Below are 17,893 nucleotides of genomic sequence, written 5' to 3' on the forward strand. Positions count from 1 at the left end.
CTTTATTGGGATCCATCCAGTCCTCTCCACCAACAATTTCATGTACCTTGTTGAGCTTGTTCACATACTCAACATTCTTTTTAATTCTTTTTATCAAAATAAAGATTGAGGCTTAAAGAAACTTCGATTGTGAGTTATACCTGTGTTTTTTGAGCTGTTTTGATTATTCTTTCTTTCAGTCCTACTCAGTTCCCAACCCTCATTCATTATCCAAGCATTGCTAACTGTATCATTGGTTTTTCATATATATGCACTTAACTAGAATGTCTCCTGATGCTTGTTAGCAATTTCCATGCTATCCTCATTTTCATATGGTCCATCTGGTTTATATCTCCTTTTGCTTACAAAATACGAGGGGTAATTGATAAGTTCATGGCCTAAGGTAGAAGGAGTCAATTTTAGAAAACCTAGCACACTTATTTTTCAACATAGTCCCCTCCTACATGTACACACTTAGTCCAGCGGTCGTGGAGCATAGGATCCCTTCTTTGTAGAAGTCGGAGTCTTGGACCTCCAGAAGTGGTCAACAGCAGGGGTGATTGATAAATTCTTCGCCTAAGGTAGAAGGAGATGAGTTATACAGCTGTCATTACATACACGTGCAGTTCAACTCCGAGTGATTATGCAAAAGGTTTGAAGTTAATAACTTATCTCTTTCCACTTCAGGCCACAAACTTATCAATCACCCCTGCTGTGGACCACTTTCTGGAGGTCCAAGACACCAACTTGTACAAAGAAGGGATCCGTATGCTCCACGACCGCTGGACTAAGTGTGTAAATGTAGGAAAAATAAATGTGCTAGGTTTTTTAAAATTGACTCCTTCTACATTGGGCCATGAACTTATCAATCACCCCTCGTATAACATTTTACACTTCTAAGCACCTATCTCCCATTCCTCCAGCCAGTCCTTGATGTCCATTACCGTCTTCTTCGTGGTTCACAATACATCTTAAGTATTTGTATCATCTGTATATTTGGAAAATATGATCCTTTTTTTGCCTCTCACTCTTTACATGACTTATTTAGTTTATGTTTATGTATACTTTTAAATTTTAATTTATAGTTTTTATTACTAGGTTTTGCAAAGTACGGTTGCTGCAAAACAAATTTCTGAAATATGCCTCGGTGTATTAAACTTGATTCTGATTCTGACATACATCATGGGTAAGTATGCTGTGCACTTCCCTCCAGACCCAAATCAAACCAACACCACCACTCTGCTTCATGTCATTTATACAATTCCCTATTCACTCCACTTTTTAGATCCTGTACGTAGGTGACCAGAACTGCATACAATGCTCCAAATTAGGCCTTGGCAATGTCTTAACAACTTCAACATAACAACCCATCTCCTGTACTAAGTACATTGATTTATGAAAGTCAATGTTCCAAAAGCCTTTTTAATGACCATATTTACCTGTGCTGCCACTTTCTGTGATGCAACTATGGACCTGTATTCCCAGATCCCTTTGTTCTAAGTGCCCTACCATTCACCATACAAGACTATGCTGATTGCTCCTACCAAAGTGCATTACTTTGCATCAAATTCTATCTACCATTTTTCAGCACATTTTTCCAGCTGGTCCAGATCCATCCATGATCATCTTCTTCCTGTCTGCTACACCCGAATCTTGGTGTCATCTGCAAATTTGCTGATCTAGTTTACTACATTATTATCTAGATTATTGACATAGATGACAAGTGCCGATCCCTGTGGCACACCATGAGTTACAGGCCTCAGGTCAGTGAGGCAACCATCTACTACCATACCCTGGCGTCTTCCACAAAGCTAAAGTCCAATCCAATTTACTACCTCATCTTGAATACCAACTGATTGAACGCTCTTGTCCAACCTCCAATGTGGGACCTTATCTAAAGTCTTGCTAAAGCCCATGTAGACAACATCCACTGCCTTACCTTCTTCAATTTTCCTGTTAGTTTTCTTGAAAAAACTCAATAAAATTGGTTAGACATTACTTACCACACACAAAGCCATACTGACTATCTTTAACCAGTCTATGTCTATCCAAAAACACATATATCCAGTCCCAAAGAATACCTTCCAATAACTTTCCTACTACTGATGTCAGTGTCACCAGTTTATAATTTCCTGGTTTATTTATAAAGCCTTTATTAAACTGCAGAGAAACATTGGTTATCCTCTAATCCTCTGGTATCTCATATGTCACTAAGGATGATTTAAATATCTCTGCTAAGATCCAGTAATGTCTGTACTTGCCTCCCGCAGGGTCCAAGGGAACAGCTTGTCAGGTCTTGAGGATTTATCCACTCTAATTTACTCCAAGTGAGCAAACACCTCCTCCTCTGTAATCTGTTTAAGGTCCATGAAGTTGATGCTGTTTTACCTCACTTCTATAAAGTCTGTGTCTGTCTCCTGAGTAAATACAGATACAAAGTATTCTTTTAAGATCTCTCCCATCTCTTGGTTCCACGTATGGATTACCATTCTGATGTTACAGAGGACAAATTCTGTCCCTTGCAATCCTTGTTCGCAACATATCTGTAGAATCCCTTCACCTCGTCTGTTAAGGCAGCCACATGCCTTCTTTTAGCCATCCCATTTTCTTTAAGTGTTTGAAGAATTAACCTTGATGAAAATCCTTTGAGTTATAGAGTAATATAGCATGGAAATAGGCCCATGTCATTCATGTCCATCAAGATGTGCACCTAAGCTGCTCCTATTTGCAAATGTAGCATGGTATCAAATACTTGTTGGAAGTCTATATTATATATCAACTGTATTTCCTTCAGTGATCCTGTTACCTCATCAGAAATTGCATAGTAATACTTAGACACCATTAGTCTTTAACAAAGCCACACCAGATGTTTCTAAACAAACTACACTTGTTCCAGTGACTGCAAACTCTATACCTTTCCAACATGTTCTCCATTTCAGGGCTAAGATTCTTTTCATTCTGTTCAGTAACTGATTTTATTGTCTCTAGATTTTGCACAGCTGTACACGAAGTTTGTATGGGTGATATTGATTGAAATGTTACAATGTCTGGAGTTGGTCACAAAATCTGATAAAGACCAAATGGTCTCAATAGCCTAAATATTAACCCACTTGTGATTGATAGGATATTTTCTGTCTCTCCTACACTAATGCTCAATATTCTTGGGTGGTCAGTCAGGGAACTGGAGAAGGGAGACTGGAGGATACCATAGGTAATGACTGGAAGATGGCAGAAATATGAAATCACTAACTCACAGTAAAATGTCACAACCCTTCTTTAATTGAAATAATTCTCATTAGGTCCAAAAGACTATAAGACATAGGAACAGAGTTAGGCTATTCAGCCCATCAAGTTATGCCAGCATTCCATTATGGCTGATTTATTATCTCCCTCAACCCCATTCTCTTCTCTTCTCTCTGAAACCTTTGATGCCCTGACTAATCAAGAACCTATAAACCTCTGCTTCAAGTATAGCCAATGACCTGGCCCCCACAGCTGTCCGTAGCAATGAATTCCACAGATTCACCACCTTCTGGCTAAATAAATTCCTTCTCATCTCTGATTTAAATGGACATCCCTCCATTCTGAAGCTGTGCCCTTCGATCCTAGACTGACTCAGTATAGGAAACTTCCCCTCTATGTCCACTTGCCTTTCAAAATTCAATAGGTTTCAATGAGATCCCCCTCATTCTTCTAAACTCCAGCAATACAGGCCCAGAGCAATAAATGCTCCTCATACATTAACCCTTTCATTCCTGTAATTATTCTTGTGAACTTCCTCTGGACCTTCTTGAATGCTAGCAGGTCCCGAAACCGCTCACAATACTTCAAACGTGATCTGACCAATGCCTAAAGGCCTCAGCATCACATCCTTGCTCTTCTATTCTAGTCCTCTCAAAATGAAATGTAATATTGCATATGCATTCCTTACTGTTGACTTAACCTGCAAGTTAACCTTTAGGGTATCCTGCACAAGGAGTCCCAAGTCAATTTTCACCTCTGATTTTTGATTACTCCTCAGTTAGAAAATAGTCTACTTTTATTCCTTCTATGAAAGTGCATGACCATACACTTCCCTCCACTATATTCTATCTGCCGCTTCTTTGCCCATTCTCCCAGTCTGTCCAAGTCCTTCTGCAGATTCCTTGCTTCATCACAACCCTCCACTTATCTTTGTATCATCTGAAAACTTGACTACAAAGCTTTCAATTCCATCATACATTGACATGTAATGTAGAAGGAAGTGGTCCCAGTACCGAACACTGCAAAACACCACTTGTCACTGGTAGCGAACCAGAATAGGCCCCTTTACTCCCTCATTTTGCCTCCTGCCACTCAGCTAATCTTCTTTCCATGCTAGTATCCTTCCTGTAATATTACGGGCTCTCATTCTATTTCTGGTGTTCCCACAACTGTTGGTCTCACTTTAAGGACTTTTTATCTTATTATTTCGTACTCATTATTTATTGCTATTTATTTATATTTGCATTTGCAGTTTGTTGTTCATTGATCCCGTTTACAGTTACTGTTCTATAGATTTGTTAAGTATGCCTGCAGGAAAAAGAATCTCAGGGTTGTGTGTGGTGACACGTATGTACTCATTTTTTTCTTTTCTTCTCACTCCCTTTCACTTCTTTTCACTTTCCTATAAAGTCCTTTCACTTCTCCAAGTTAAAGAAGTTGCTATGCGAACACAAAGGAATCTAAGCTGGGCTTGTCTTTTTATAGAACATGTGACAGTTCTTGTTTCACTTTTACAGTTCTTCTGTCGACTTTGGCTGCCTTGCTTGCTTCTGTCTCTCCAGATGAATCAAATCAAATCAAATCTCTTTTAATTATCATTCAAGCCATACATGGATACAGCTGAACGAGACAGTGTTCCTCTGGGGCCAAGGTGCAAAAAGTTCAAAATAGCAAACAAACATTCAAAAATAGCGGGTAATATAATTCAAAGTATCGAGCAAAAAAACATTTATTTAAATAAACTTATATATGGTCCAAGACCCTGAGTGACAACATCCAGCAATCAATGGTACAGTCTCCTGGCAGTGTACAGTAGCACACAATCCACTGGTCGAACATGGGACGGCTGCACCAACAGGTGAGGCCAGGCTCCAGCTGAGCTCAAACATGCTGCATCTCTCACCTGAGCTGCAGCAGCAGGCAAGACCAAGACTTGAAGCCTAGTTCGTGCTACAGCTAAGGCTACACAGCTCCCATTTGACCTTCTCTCCACCAGACAAGGGAAGCAAGTCTGTGGCAACTTACATTAACACTGACCAACAGAATCTTGTGATGGCAAGTGAAATGTCTGAGACAATCTCCCATGGTAATACTGCAACAACTCCAATGCTTCCCAACAGTGGGCAGCAACACTGTCTGCAGCCAGGTAGTCTTCTTCGAACCCTAACTGACTCCTCCAATATCCCGACAGGCTCCTCCAATATCCCGACAGGCTCCTCCAATATCCCAAAAAGCTCCTCTGATATCCTGACCGGCTCCGTCGCCAACACCAGTCCAGCTACTCCAATCACTGAGCAGCTCACTGATAGAGCAGCCCTGCAGTACCCGAAGATCTTGGAGTAGAATTGTCTTTGGATGTTAAGGTCCAAATTTTACAAAGACAAAAGCGCCTTGGTTTGGCCCCTGAGAGGCCACTGCATTCACACATGTTGTCATCTTACCGTGTGGTAATTCTAGAAAGCCTCGATGATGTTCAGATTAGGACTCTGTAAAGGCCATTTTATCCTTTGCGGAGATCCTTGTTCATCTTTTTCTGGAGATAGTTCCTTATGAGCTTGGTCATGTGTTTAGGGTCATTGTCCTGCTGCAGAATGAAGTTGGAACCAATCAGACACCTTACTGATGGTATTGTGTGATGGATGGGAATCTGCTTGTACTTCTCAGCATTGAGGATCCCATTAATTCTGATCAGATCACGAACTCTATTTGCAGAAATGCAGCCCCAGACCTGCAGGGAACCTCTGCCATGCTTCACTGTTGGCTACAGACACTCATCCCTTTAGGGCTCTCCAGATTTTCTACAGACAAACAGCCTCCTGTTTGAGCCAAAAATTCACAGTTTGCCATCTCAGTCCAGAGCAACTGCTGCCATTGTTCAGGACCGCAGTCCTTGTTTTTTTGTGTAGGTGAGTCTTTTGCCTTTGTTTCCATTTCAGAAGAATGGCATTTTGGCAACAAATCTTCCATGAAGATCATTTCTGACAAGACTTCTCCAGACTGGGGAGGGGGATACTTGGGTCCCAGTGTTTCTGTGAGTTTGGAGCTGTTAGCCCTACTGAACTTCTTCCAATTTAGAAGGGACGTCAGTTTGATGTATCTCTTCTGCTGCAATCAGTTTCTGTGGTTGACCACTGCATTTCCAATCTTAAACCTTGCATGTTGCTTTGTGATTGATCAGAAGAGCTTGGACATCACATCTTGAAACCCCTGTCTGCCATGAAATTTCTGCTTGGGTGAGACCTTGCTGATGCAGGATGATCACATTGTCTCATGCTCACTCTTGTCAAAGTGCAAGAATTGATCAATTGAAAGTTGAAGTGTCATATCTGCCACATCCTCACCTTTCAGTTTGGTTGTCCTTCACTCAGTTTGATTCTTTCTACACGCATTTCTGGAGATGAATGTTTGAAAAACTAATATTTACTATTTTGTACTGTCACACTAATGCAGAAGAAAGTATGTAGGTAAATATATAGAAACATAGAAAACCTGCAGCAGAATACTGGCCCTTTGGTCCACAATGCTGTGCCGAACATGCACTTACTTTAGAAATAACCTAGATTCCAATTCACTAGGTCACATCGGGGCAAGTACCTTTTGGCCCGATTAAGAGGCTCCCCGGGTTAGCCAAAATTTCATGGAAATAGCTAAAAGGTATCAAAAAGACAAATTACTGTTTAACTGAGTCGCAATTCGTTTATTTTAATGAAATAGGGAACATGCTAGAACATTACTAATACCTCTACAGCACCATAAGTACAGTACAATCAACAGGGAACTCACCTGGCACACTCTTAAAATGGACTAAACAAACAAAATCAGTGCAGCTGCCTAATGCAGATTATTGATTGTCAACCAGCAATGCCTTCAATGACTGCATTCTCCAAATCTTCATTTTCATTCTGAGATTCCAGATTTGTAGATACATTTGTAATTCTCAACTTGCTGAAGGGATATTGTTCCATTTTCACTACCAACCATTTCTGGCATCTCCAACCCTGAATAATTGAAACTGATGAACAAAACAGTTCTGAAATGTCTTACTGCTTATTTCTCCCCAATTATCAATGACAAAAGTAACCGCTGTTTGAACGCAAGCACAAGCAAATGATGGTATTTAAAAACTGATCTCTCTCAGCATGGCATAGTGTCTTACCTAAGTATATATGTCTAACTACTACTATGCCGACTCAGGCCTAGGGGGCCGGCATTGGGCAAAATACATGTCTAAACAATATACATATCTAAACCTGGTTAGAAACGGTTCGGCAACAATCTCCTATCTCAACTAAGTGGAATAGTGTTCCAAATAAATGAAGGAATTCTGGCCATTTTCTCAATTTAGTTTTTGCTCGTTAAGAGTTGTCCTAAATAAACAGCTTCCCTGATTAACTGAATCCACTGTTTACAAATCTCTCCATGTTACTTAAAATTTTGTGTTTGTCACATGACAATCTCAGATGTGCTGCACCAGAAAAGATTCCCCCACACCGGAATGTTCAGCTGCTGTGTGAACACACAGGGTTTATTTGATGCTCAGTGCCCCAGATCCAGGCTGTAGATATACAGTATATTCACTCTGTCTCAGAGTGCTGTGCTTCCCATTTATGAGAAACAATGATAAGTGAGCAGTTTCCAGCTAATGAGGGTAATTGTCTGAACACTAGGTGATGCAAAGGGCAGTTCAGATAAATTCTGACCAAATGGATCACTGATGTGTTCAAACAATGACTTTATCATGAACTCTCAAAATACATCGAGCACTCACTACATTGAAGAGTGAGGGAAGGGTGGTGTGAATTGCTGTCTGTGACTCCAGTTATTCATTGTTCTCTCTCTATGGCGACTATGTCTTTTCATTGTTAAGAAACCAAAATTCTCCACTACCTTCCTAGTGCAGTCTTGCCAAGACTCTGTACAACTACAGTATGACTCTGTTACTCCGATGTTCAAAGCTTCTAATAATAAATGGTGATTTAATATTTGCACCTGAACAATGGCCTGAAGAGATGTGTGTATCATCACACCTTGTTTCTAAAATTCTGCACCACACAATCACTTGGCATTTAATAAAAACCTCGACTTTTACATTATTGGCACTAAATTGGATGATCTCACATTTTCCTTCATTGTGTTCCATCTGCCAAGTTCTTGTCATCTCACTGAGCTCGTTCATAAAACCTTGTGGACATGTTTCCACAAGGTGATGAAATCAGGATTATCATCACCACTTCCCTGTCTGTGGAAGCAGGCTCCCAATGCCTGCTCAGTGCGAAAGGCACTTTATAAAGTGCAAATCTTGCTTTCACTTTAACTGCAAACATTCCCAGCCTATCCTTATGCAAATATCTTCACCTAATCTGAAGGATCATAAACATTTCAATTAAAATTAATTTCAATGCATATGTTTTAACTTTTATCACCAACACTGCAGTTTATCCAAACAAAAGTCATTAATATCAGAGATGTAAATGAGCAACATCATTTCCATGGTGTGTAATAAAGCACTTACTTGTGGTTAACAGAACTGTTGTGCTTGTCTGTGTAACACTAATGTGCATTGGTTAACAGAAAGCAGATGGAATAAGCTTGGTTTGTGAAGCTGCAAGTGGTTGGGCTCCATATTCATTGGGTTGGACTCTTCTTTTCATAACATATATCTCCGTGGATTGTCACCTTGTCGTGGTGGAGAAGCTTGTGTGGTCCTGTGATCCCAAGAGCAATGCCGTCTGGAGCTATGCTCCCGGTAGGGTCACCCATGGCAGTAAGGTCGAGGGTGAGGTCCCTGACAAAGAACAATCCAGCCAAGACCTCAACGGTGGAACAGGCGGATGAAGTTACTTCGAACTCAATGGCTGTGAAGGTGGATGAAGGCTGCAACAAGTCCATTAGCTCCAATCGTAATGGTTTCCAGTTGGTTGATTTGTGAAGTATCGTGTGCTTCATGGAGTGTAACATCAAGTACACATTAAACAAATACACATACAGGCATCTTCACTCTGTGGGCCACTTCTTCATAATGAAGACCATCATCCTCGACCTCGAGGGATAGCCACGACTACAATGATTTAGCTCAAGGACAACATTTTGAAAATTTAAGGATATAGAGAATTAACTGTGAGATTTACAGAGAATGCAAGGAGAAATCAGCACAAAAGGGAGGGCTGGCTAAGTAGACAAGGACATGATGAATGGAATTTAATGTGATGAATGTAACATGATCCACTTCAGTAGGAACATTAGAAAAACAGATTTTTGTTATATGGTAAGTGAATGGACATTCAAAGGATCTGGGTGTCTGTGTACATGGTCACTGAAAGCTAAGTAAGGCAACAAGAAAATAACTGAAGAAAAAAAAACTTGACCAGAAGAAAAAAATGTTCATACATTGATTCCAGGTGTAACAACCTGGTTAAGAATTTTACTGCTATGCTGTAGTTATTTCATTTCAGCAGTTCCATAAGAGCAGTCTGTTCTGCTCTCATCTTGTTTGGGTTTCAGATGAGATAAGTGGCTTTGTTGTTCAACATGGGAATATGGTGTCAGCCAGTCAGGATGGTAGAATTGGGAGAAGTTCTAGAGAACATTGGGCACAGAGGTCTTTGTTGATGGGGGCTGGGAGAAGACAGAAGGGAAGATGGCTGAGGATGCCATCCCTGTTGCACAAGGTGCTTTTTGCAGATGAATGGCTTCAAGAAGGAAGACCAATACTGGGCAGCACGAGCCGTTTGTTTGAGATGGATTTTGACCTTCATTCGGAAGGTGCAGTGTGTGCATCAAAAACAACATTGTTTGGAAGATTTGAGCACCATCGTGCACATGTGACTTTAAGTATAATGGGCCCTTTCATTTTTTTTCCTTTCCTTTAATAACTGTTTGCTTAAGTTAACATTCTTAAATGTACTTCTTCAGTGTATGATCTGTTATTTCTTGCCAGGGGTAAGTAAATCATACAACATTCACACAAACTGGGGCTTGGGTGGGTAAGACATCCCAACCTCAGTAATTTGGTAGGACCAAATTCGTATACATCCTAGACATATGAAGCCTAAGAAAGGTGGGTTTCTCGCTGTGGAGTCTAATGGCTCAATAGTGGGGCTCACAAGCAACATTTCCAGAGACGCCCAGCAAAAAGGTGTTTCCCAGGCAAACAGATATTGTTCTTTACACAGATGTTGTGCAGAAGGCAGAGCTTAGAAGAATGATAGGGGAGCTCATTGAAATGTACAAAATTCTGAGAGGGATTGAAAGGGTAGGTGTAAGAGATGCTTTGCCTGTCAAGAAGTGGGAATCATCATCTCAAAATAAGGGGTCATCATTCAGGACTGAGATGGAATGAAATTCATGAGGCAACAAATCTGGAGATTGACCAACAGTGTAAAACCAAGTGGGACTGGGAACACAGAGGAGGATGTGAAGACGCAGCAAGGTTATACAGTCAAGTTCAGTGAGTGGGCAAGAAAACGACAAATGGAATACAACGTGGACAGCTTTGACCTCAGCTAAGAAAGAATTATTTGCCATAGGCAGAGTGCAAAGAAGATTCAGGGTTGGCAGGGTTTCTGTATGAGGAGATATTGAGTAGACTGGGACTGTACTCTCTTCAACTTCAACAAAACATACTAAATCCTTCAAGAACTTAGCAGAACAAAATGAAAGTAAGGTGTTTTCCCTGACTGAGGAATGTAGAACTTGAGATAGGCAGCCAGGTCGTACATGAGAAGATCTTCCTGTGGTGGTGAAACTTTAGGCCGTAGATGCAGGTTCAAAACACAGGTTGATTGATGTCTGGACATGGAGTCAAGGAATACAGGATAGTGGTGGAAAATGGTGCTGAGGTGGAAAGAAGATTAACCACATTCCTAATCAATGTTGCAACAGCCCAAAGGCCCAATGGACAACCCCTCCTTCTATTGGTTATGCTCCTATGACAGCAGCATTAACACTGTTATTGACACCCGAAGCCCATTGTTTTGTGTTGTATATCTGATGCAACACACAAAACATTCTTCTCCACAGAATCTCAGACAATGCACTCTTTGTCCATATCACATTGTACTGTCCTGCCGTTGTCATCCCGCAAATTATCCATTCTATTGGATATACAACAGAGTGAACAATAAATCAGTATTCATTGTGGTATTTCTTATGTTCTCGGGGCAGATGAGGGCCGTTCAGCCCATCGAGATCATATCATCTGCCCAAGATTCCCATCAGATACATCCGCACATATCTCCCAGGAAACTTTCTCCCTCAGCTCCCCTCCATTGCCCTGCAGTTCATCTAATGACCGTTTACGGTGATAGATTAACCTACCAACCTGTTCTTGCGACGTGAGAGCATCCGGATGAACCAAGGGAAAACATGATTCCCACACACTGAGCACAGGAGCTTGGGATCGAATCTGAATCTCAGGAGATGTGGGGCAAATATTCTTTGAGCTACATCGCTCTGCCGTCATTTCTGACAGATTCATGTAACATTGAGCTGCTTACCGTCCAAAACCCGGAGATTCAAATCCGTTTTCAGATCATTAAACAGACCCGGAATCTCCACACGGCAGCAATACCAGCCGCTATCTTCTCTCTGTAGATCATTTATAGTGAGCGACACATCTCCTGCCGCAATTCCACCACCAAGACTGTATCTCTGGGATGTTACATAAGTTACTCTGTCTCCATTTGTTCCGATCAACACGTGTCCGCAGCCGCGAGAAGGACACGGTCCCCGACCCCAGCACATCGCACTTTTTACATATTTTCCGACAGAATAGTGGCACGGCAGTGTGATCGACTGTCCCGTGACTCCTCGCACGTTTGTCCCAGAGACGAAGGCGACTCGACCTGAAACAGGGAAAGAAAGCGCGGAATGAGTGGCAGTGCCCTAGCAACGGGAATGCGATCCATTTTACCTGTTGGCGGCATATGAGGAATACTACGGAAAATCCCCAGACTGCCCGGTGGGAATCGAACGGACATCTCTGATCACAGAACCAGCCTCTCGTTCATTTTCCCACTCACATACCACTGTGCTCCCAAACTAACCTTCACCGAAATGATCGAGGGAAATTCGGTGCTTTGATCTTGCTCCACGGTATAATTCAGATTAGCACTGGTCGGTCCTCCAAATTCACTCTCTCCGTCAGTTCACCTCCCACCCAATCTTCAACAACCGGCAGACCCGGCATCACTCAGGGTCTAGGCTGTGCCCCTCCCGGATCCCTCATTCACACACTAGTTCCACCTCGACTACTGCATTCCAAGAAATTGTAACAAGAAGATTGAACAAGCTAATTGAATTCCTGCTTTCAGAAACGTACCAAACAGAGGTAGCATTATTAACAAATGAGCCACAACACTAGTAACAGCCATCGCGCCGGACACTGTGGCGGCCGCTGTCCGTGTCGCTGCAGCAGATGCTGTGGCTGCGAGTTAAACTGTTGCTTCCGGCTCGTCGTGGACAAGATTTCCTTCCACAGGAACACGGGTGTTGTTCATCGACACCCCCCAATAATGAGGCAAATATTATCAAACACTCGGCTCCTCCCAGGCGTTACCATCAAAGTATAAACGCGCACAGATTTCCTTCAGTTCGCGGTTTAGGGATAAAACAGCTTTTCAGATTACAGATGCGACGCTATATTAACAGAAGTTCGTGACTGAAGTGTGGTTCAATAACACGAATGGACAAGTTACAAGCGTCCAACTGGCTCCTTGAACTGCTGGGTCGCTGGTCTGGTTGAGCCCGATCACAAACAAGGGCTAAGTGAAGCTGGGTGGAGTTATCCCCTCTGATTCGAGAATCTGATGGTTCTGGGATAATAACTGTTCCTGAACCTGATGGTGAGGATCTCAAAGCCCCTGTAGCTTCTTCCTGATGGCAGCACACTTAGCGATCTGATACTTCTTGTACTTCAAAACTGAACATTTGCAACCAACAAAGCTAATTAAAACAGGAGTTTATTTCGAAGTTGAATTACAAAAATGGATAAATCACCTCAAAAAAGCTACTCTATATATCTTCACTGTATCTTTTTGTTGATCTGTCCCACTTATCTTCTTGGTAATTGAATAGTGATCAACAGTAAACACTGATTCACTTTCCTTTCCATGCACAGAAGCTAGCAGCCATTGACAGACCTGGAGAAAATAGACTAACTTGGTTATTGTCTGACTGTCTTAAGAACTGCAGACCATCATAACTCCAAACTACACACATAAAAGTTGCTGGTGAATGCAGCAGGCCAGGCAGCATCTCTAGGAAGAGGTACAGTCGAAGTTTTGGGCCGAGAGCCTTCGTCAGGACTAACTGAAAGAAAAGCTAGTAAGAGATTTGAAAGTGGGACGGGGAGGGGGAGATCCGAAATGATAGGAGAAAACAGGAGGGGTAAGGATGGAGCCAAGATCTGGACAGTTGATTGGCAAAAGGGATATGAGAGGGTCGTGGGACAGGAGGCCTAGGGAGAAAGAAAAGGGAGAGGGGGGAAGCCCAGAGGATGGGCAAGGGGTATAGAGAGAAGGACAGAGAGAGAAAAAGGAGAGAGAGAAAAAGAATGTGTGTATATAAATAAATAAGTAAATAAATAACACATGGGGTATGAGGGGGAGGTGGGGCATTAGCGGAAGTTTGAGAAGTCAATGTTCGTGCCATCAGGTGGGAGGCTACCCAGATGGAATATAAGGTGTTGTTCCTCCAACCTGAGTGTGGCTTCATCTTTACAGTAGAGGAGGCCATGGATAGACATATCAGAATGGGAATGGGACGTGGAATTAAAACGTGTGGCCACTGGGAGATCCTGCTTTCTCTGGCGGACGGAGCATAGGTTTTCAGCGAAATGATCTCCCAGTCTACGTTAGGTCCCGCCAATATATAGAAGGCCGCATCGGGAGCCCCGGATCACCCCAGCCGACTCACAGGTGAAGTGTCGCCTCACCTGGAAGGACTGTCTGGGGCCCTGAATGATGGTGAAGGAGGCAGTGTAAGGGCATGTGTAGCACTTGTTCCACTTACAAGGGTAAGTGCCAGGAGGGAGATCGGTGGGGAGGGATGGGGCGGACGAATGGACAAGGGAGTCGCGTAGGGAGCAATCCCTGCGGAAAGCAGAGAGAGGGGGGAGGGAAAGATGTGCTTAGTGGTGGGATCCCATTGGAAGTGGCGGTAACTCCAAACTGCAACTTTGAATGTACAAAGATTGCAACTGACTGCCTTAGCAACTAACTACAAAAAGCTATTTTTCTGAAGTTATCTCTTTGGACCGTCACAGAGCAAATTCCACATAGTTGTCATCTTCATTGACATTTGTTCCACCGCACTGCCCCCGCCCCCCCACCCCCAGCCCAGTTAATCATAGAGTTCTGGTTTGTCTCCAAAGACATGAAAATCCTCACAGAAATTTTTTTTAATTATCTTGAGGGTAACGCAGGAAAATGAGATCTGCAATTTTTTTAAGCAAAGAGCTACCCAATAAAGGTCATGCATGAAATTCCTGCTGCTTACTCATTGTTATCTTCACACTAGTCTGCTCTGACCACAAAGTTCATTGTCTTTTTGTGCCAGCACAGGGTGCAATTTTATGAGTGGCAAGTATCAGCTTAACCATGTGCCCAAACTTATGAAAAGTTATAAATGAGAATTGATTTTTTCGGACTTCTCAACTACAATTACAACACCATGAGCTAAATCCTATATCACTATAAAATCCATTCCAGGGACAAATAATTCCCATTGGTCACTTGTCCAAACAAGCTCCAGACATACATAACTGCTCCTGTACAGAGTCAGAGACAATAGCATGGAAGCTGCTCCTTTACCACAACTTGTCTATGCTGACTGTGTTGTCCGAAGAGCTCATCCACAGAGGTTTGTCCCATAGTCTTCTAATCCTTTCCGAACCATGTACTTATCTAGTTGATTTTTAAATGTTGCTAAATGTATCCACCCTAACCAATATTCCTGGCAGCTCATTCCAAATACATATCACCCTTTAAGGGAAGAAGCTTTCCCAGAGTTTCTTTGTTAGACTTTTCGTCTCTGATCTTAAACATACACCCTCTTGTTAGCAGCAGCCCTCCCAAGGAAAAAGACTGAGTGTTTTCACTATGTTTCTGCCCCTCATGATCTAATAAATCTCCATCAGTCACCACTCAATCTGCTCCATTCCAGGAAATAAATCCCAGTCCATGCAATATCTCAGTCACCAAGTCCAGGCACCATCTGGTCCTGCACTTTTCTAATTTAATAATCTTCTTCTTCATGTGCCTTGCGTGCTTGGGCGATCATGGCTTTCCACATCGAACGATCCCTTGCAGCGTCAATGATATCTTGCACACTTAGATCTGTTAGTTCTTTCACAGTGTCTATATATTTTCTTCTTTGCCTTCCTCTTCCGCATTTCCCTGGCATGCGGCCTTGTAATGTAAGGCATTCTATTTCTCCCTTTCTGATGACATGGCCCAGGAATTTAAGTTTCCTCTCATTTAATGTTCTTGTTAAAGATCTTTTTGTATGGGCACATTGGAGAACTGTTTTATCAGTTACCCTATCTCTATATGATATTTTTAGCATTCTTCTAAGAAACCACATTTCTGTTGCTTCAAAGTTTCTTTGGAGTTCTGGTGTTATAGTCCATGTTTCAGAAGCATACAGCAAGATTGACCAGATGTAACATTTTAGTAGCCTAAGCCTTGTTGGCATAGAAATGTGTCTGTTGGTAAAAATGGGTTTCATTTCTTTGGAAGTTGGTTTTGGCAATGGCAATTCTTCTTTTTATTTCTACTTTACTTCTAGCATCTTGTGATATAAAGCTACCAAGGTAATTAAAGCTGGTCTTTTGTTCAATCTCTTGGTTACTGATGTATAACTGGCAGTTGGGAGTATCCTGCTGTTTTGATATTACCATACATTTGGGTTTTTGACAGTTGATTGTTAGACCAAAATCTGCACTTGTTTGTACTACTTTGTCTAGGAGTATTTGTAGGTCTTCTGCAGCACTTGCTGTTAGGGTGGTATAGTCTGGGGTGACCCACCCCTTGTTGGTGTGTTGGATTTCTTGTACCGGGATTATCTCCTCTGCTGATTGCTGTATAGTATTTTTAAATCTGTCCCAAATAGGTGTTGTTATGTTTCGTTGAGGTGTTCCTCTACAGCTGTTTTGAATTGCTGCTTAAGGGTGTTATCTTTTTTAAGTTCTTCCAACATATATTTCTTTCTCTTTTTTCCACGTTTCAGTTTCTTTAATTTTGTTTTAATGGTAGAAATTACTGGATGGTGATCTGAACCACAGTCTGCTCCTGTGTGGGCTTTAGAATTTGTGATATTATTTCTAAAGCGTTCATTGATGGTAGTGACATCTATCTGATTCCTTGTTCTATCTCAAGAGCTAATCCAAGTACATAATTTATGTAAACATGAGAAAATCTGCAGATGCTGGAAATTCAAGCAACACACACAAAAAAAATGCTGGTGAATGCAGCAGGCTGGGCAGCATCTATAGGAAGAGGTACAGTCGATGTTTCGGGCCGAGACCCTTCATCAAGACTAACTGAAAGAAGAGTTAGTAAGAGATTTGAAAGTGGGAGGGGGAGGGGGAGACCCAAAATGATAGGAGAAGACAGGAGGGGGAGGGAGGGAGCTAAGAGCTGGAAAGTTGATTGGCAAAAGGGATACAAGGCTGGAGAAGGGAGAGGATCATGGGACAAGAAGTCTAGAGAGAAAGAAAGGGGGAGGGGGGAAGCCCAGAGGATGGAGAGCAGGCAAGGAGGCATAGTAAGAGGGACAGAGGGAGCAAAAAGAGAGAGAGAAAAAGGGGGGGGGATATAAATAAATAAACAAACAAACAAATAAATAAATAAGGGATGGGGTACGAAGGGGAGGAGGGGCATTAACGGAAGTTAGAGAAGTCAACGTTCATGCCATCAGGTTGGAGTCTACCCAGACGGAATGTAAGGTGTTGTTCCTCCAACCTGAGTGTGGCTTCATCTTGACAGTAGAGGAGGAGACAGTAGAGGATAGATGTATCAGAATGGGAATGGACGTAGAATTAAAATGTGTGGCCACTGAAGCATTTTTTGTGTGTGTTACACAATCTACATGGATGATTTTTATATCAAATTAGTCATCACTTGCTTGTCTTTGACACACCAATCAGTAAACCTTTCTCCATTTTCATTTTTCTCCCCTAATCCAAAAGCTCCTATGATGTTATCAACCCTTTCCTGCCCAACTTTAGAGTTAAAATCTCCCATGACTAGTTTTAGATCCTGAGATTTACTTTGCTCATAAGCACTGTTGAGGTCTTCATAAAACTTGTTGATATCCTGTTCATCGGCATCATTTGTTGGTGCATAGGCTTGGATTATGCTAATGTTAAAAGGGTTACCCCTTAATTTAACTAAAAGCAGTCGGTCAGATATTACCCAATATCCCATAAGACATTTTGATACTTGTTTGTTTAAAATAATTCCAACTCCATACATATGCTGTTGACCTCCAGAATAAATTAGCAGAGAGCTATCCTTAGTGAATTTGCCACTGTTGATCCATTTAATTTCTGATAGGCTTAAGGTAACAACTTCCAACCTTTTCACTTCATTTAATGTGTTGTCCAATTTTCCTTTCTGGTAAAGTGTACAGATGTTCCATGTTGTTACCCTTAGCCTTCCCCTATTGCTTA

At 41.9% G+C, this 17,893-nt stretch overlaps 1 protein-coding gene across 3 annotated transcripts in view; it reads right to left on the minus strand.

The window, feature by feature from the left end:
- The window catches only part of LOC134348950 (hepatitis A virus cellular receptor 1 homolog), a 109,479-nt gene extending 96,850 nt beyond the window's left edge, over positions 1-12,629 (minus strand). For all 3 annotated transcript variants that reach the window (XR_010018537.1, XM_063052754.1, XM_063052753.1), the window contains exons 1-2: positions 12,542-12,629; positions 11,718-12,065 (exon numbers count right to left, since the gene is read on the minus strand). Coding sequence is in view for 2 of the 3 variants with exons in the window: in XM_063052754.1 (XP_062908824.1) it covers positions 11,718-12,065; positions 12,542-12,593 (400 nt within the window). In the remaining variant the exon portion in view is untranslated. The remainder of the gene's footprint in view (positions 1-11,717; positions 12,066-12,541) is intronic.
- Positions 12,630-17,893: the final 5,264 nt, after the last annotated feature.

The sequence above is a fragment of the Mobula hypostoma genome, chromosome 7 (genome assembly GCF_963921235.1).
Source record: "Mobula hypostoma chromosome 7, sMobHyp1.1, whole genome shotgun sequence".
Classification (NCBI taxonomy): Eukaryota; Metazoa; Chordata; class Chondrichthyes; order Myliobatiformes; family Myliobatidae; genus Mobula; species Mobula hypostoma.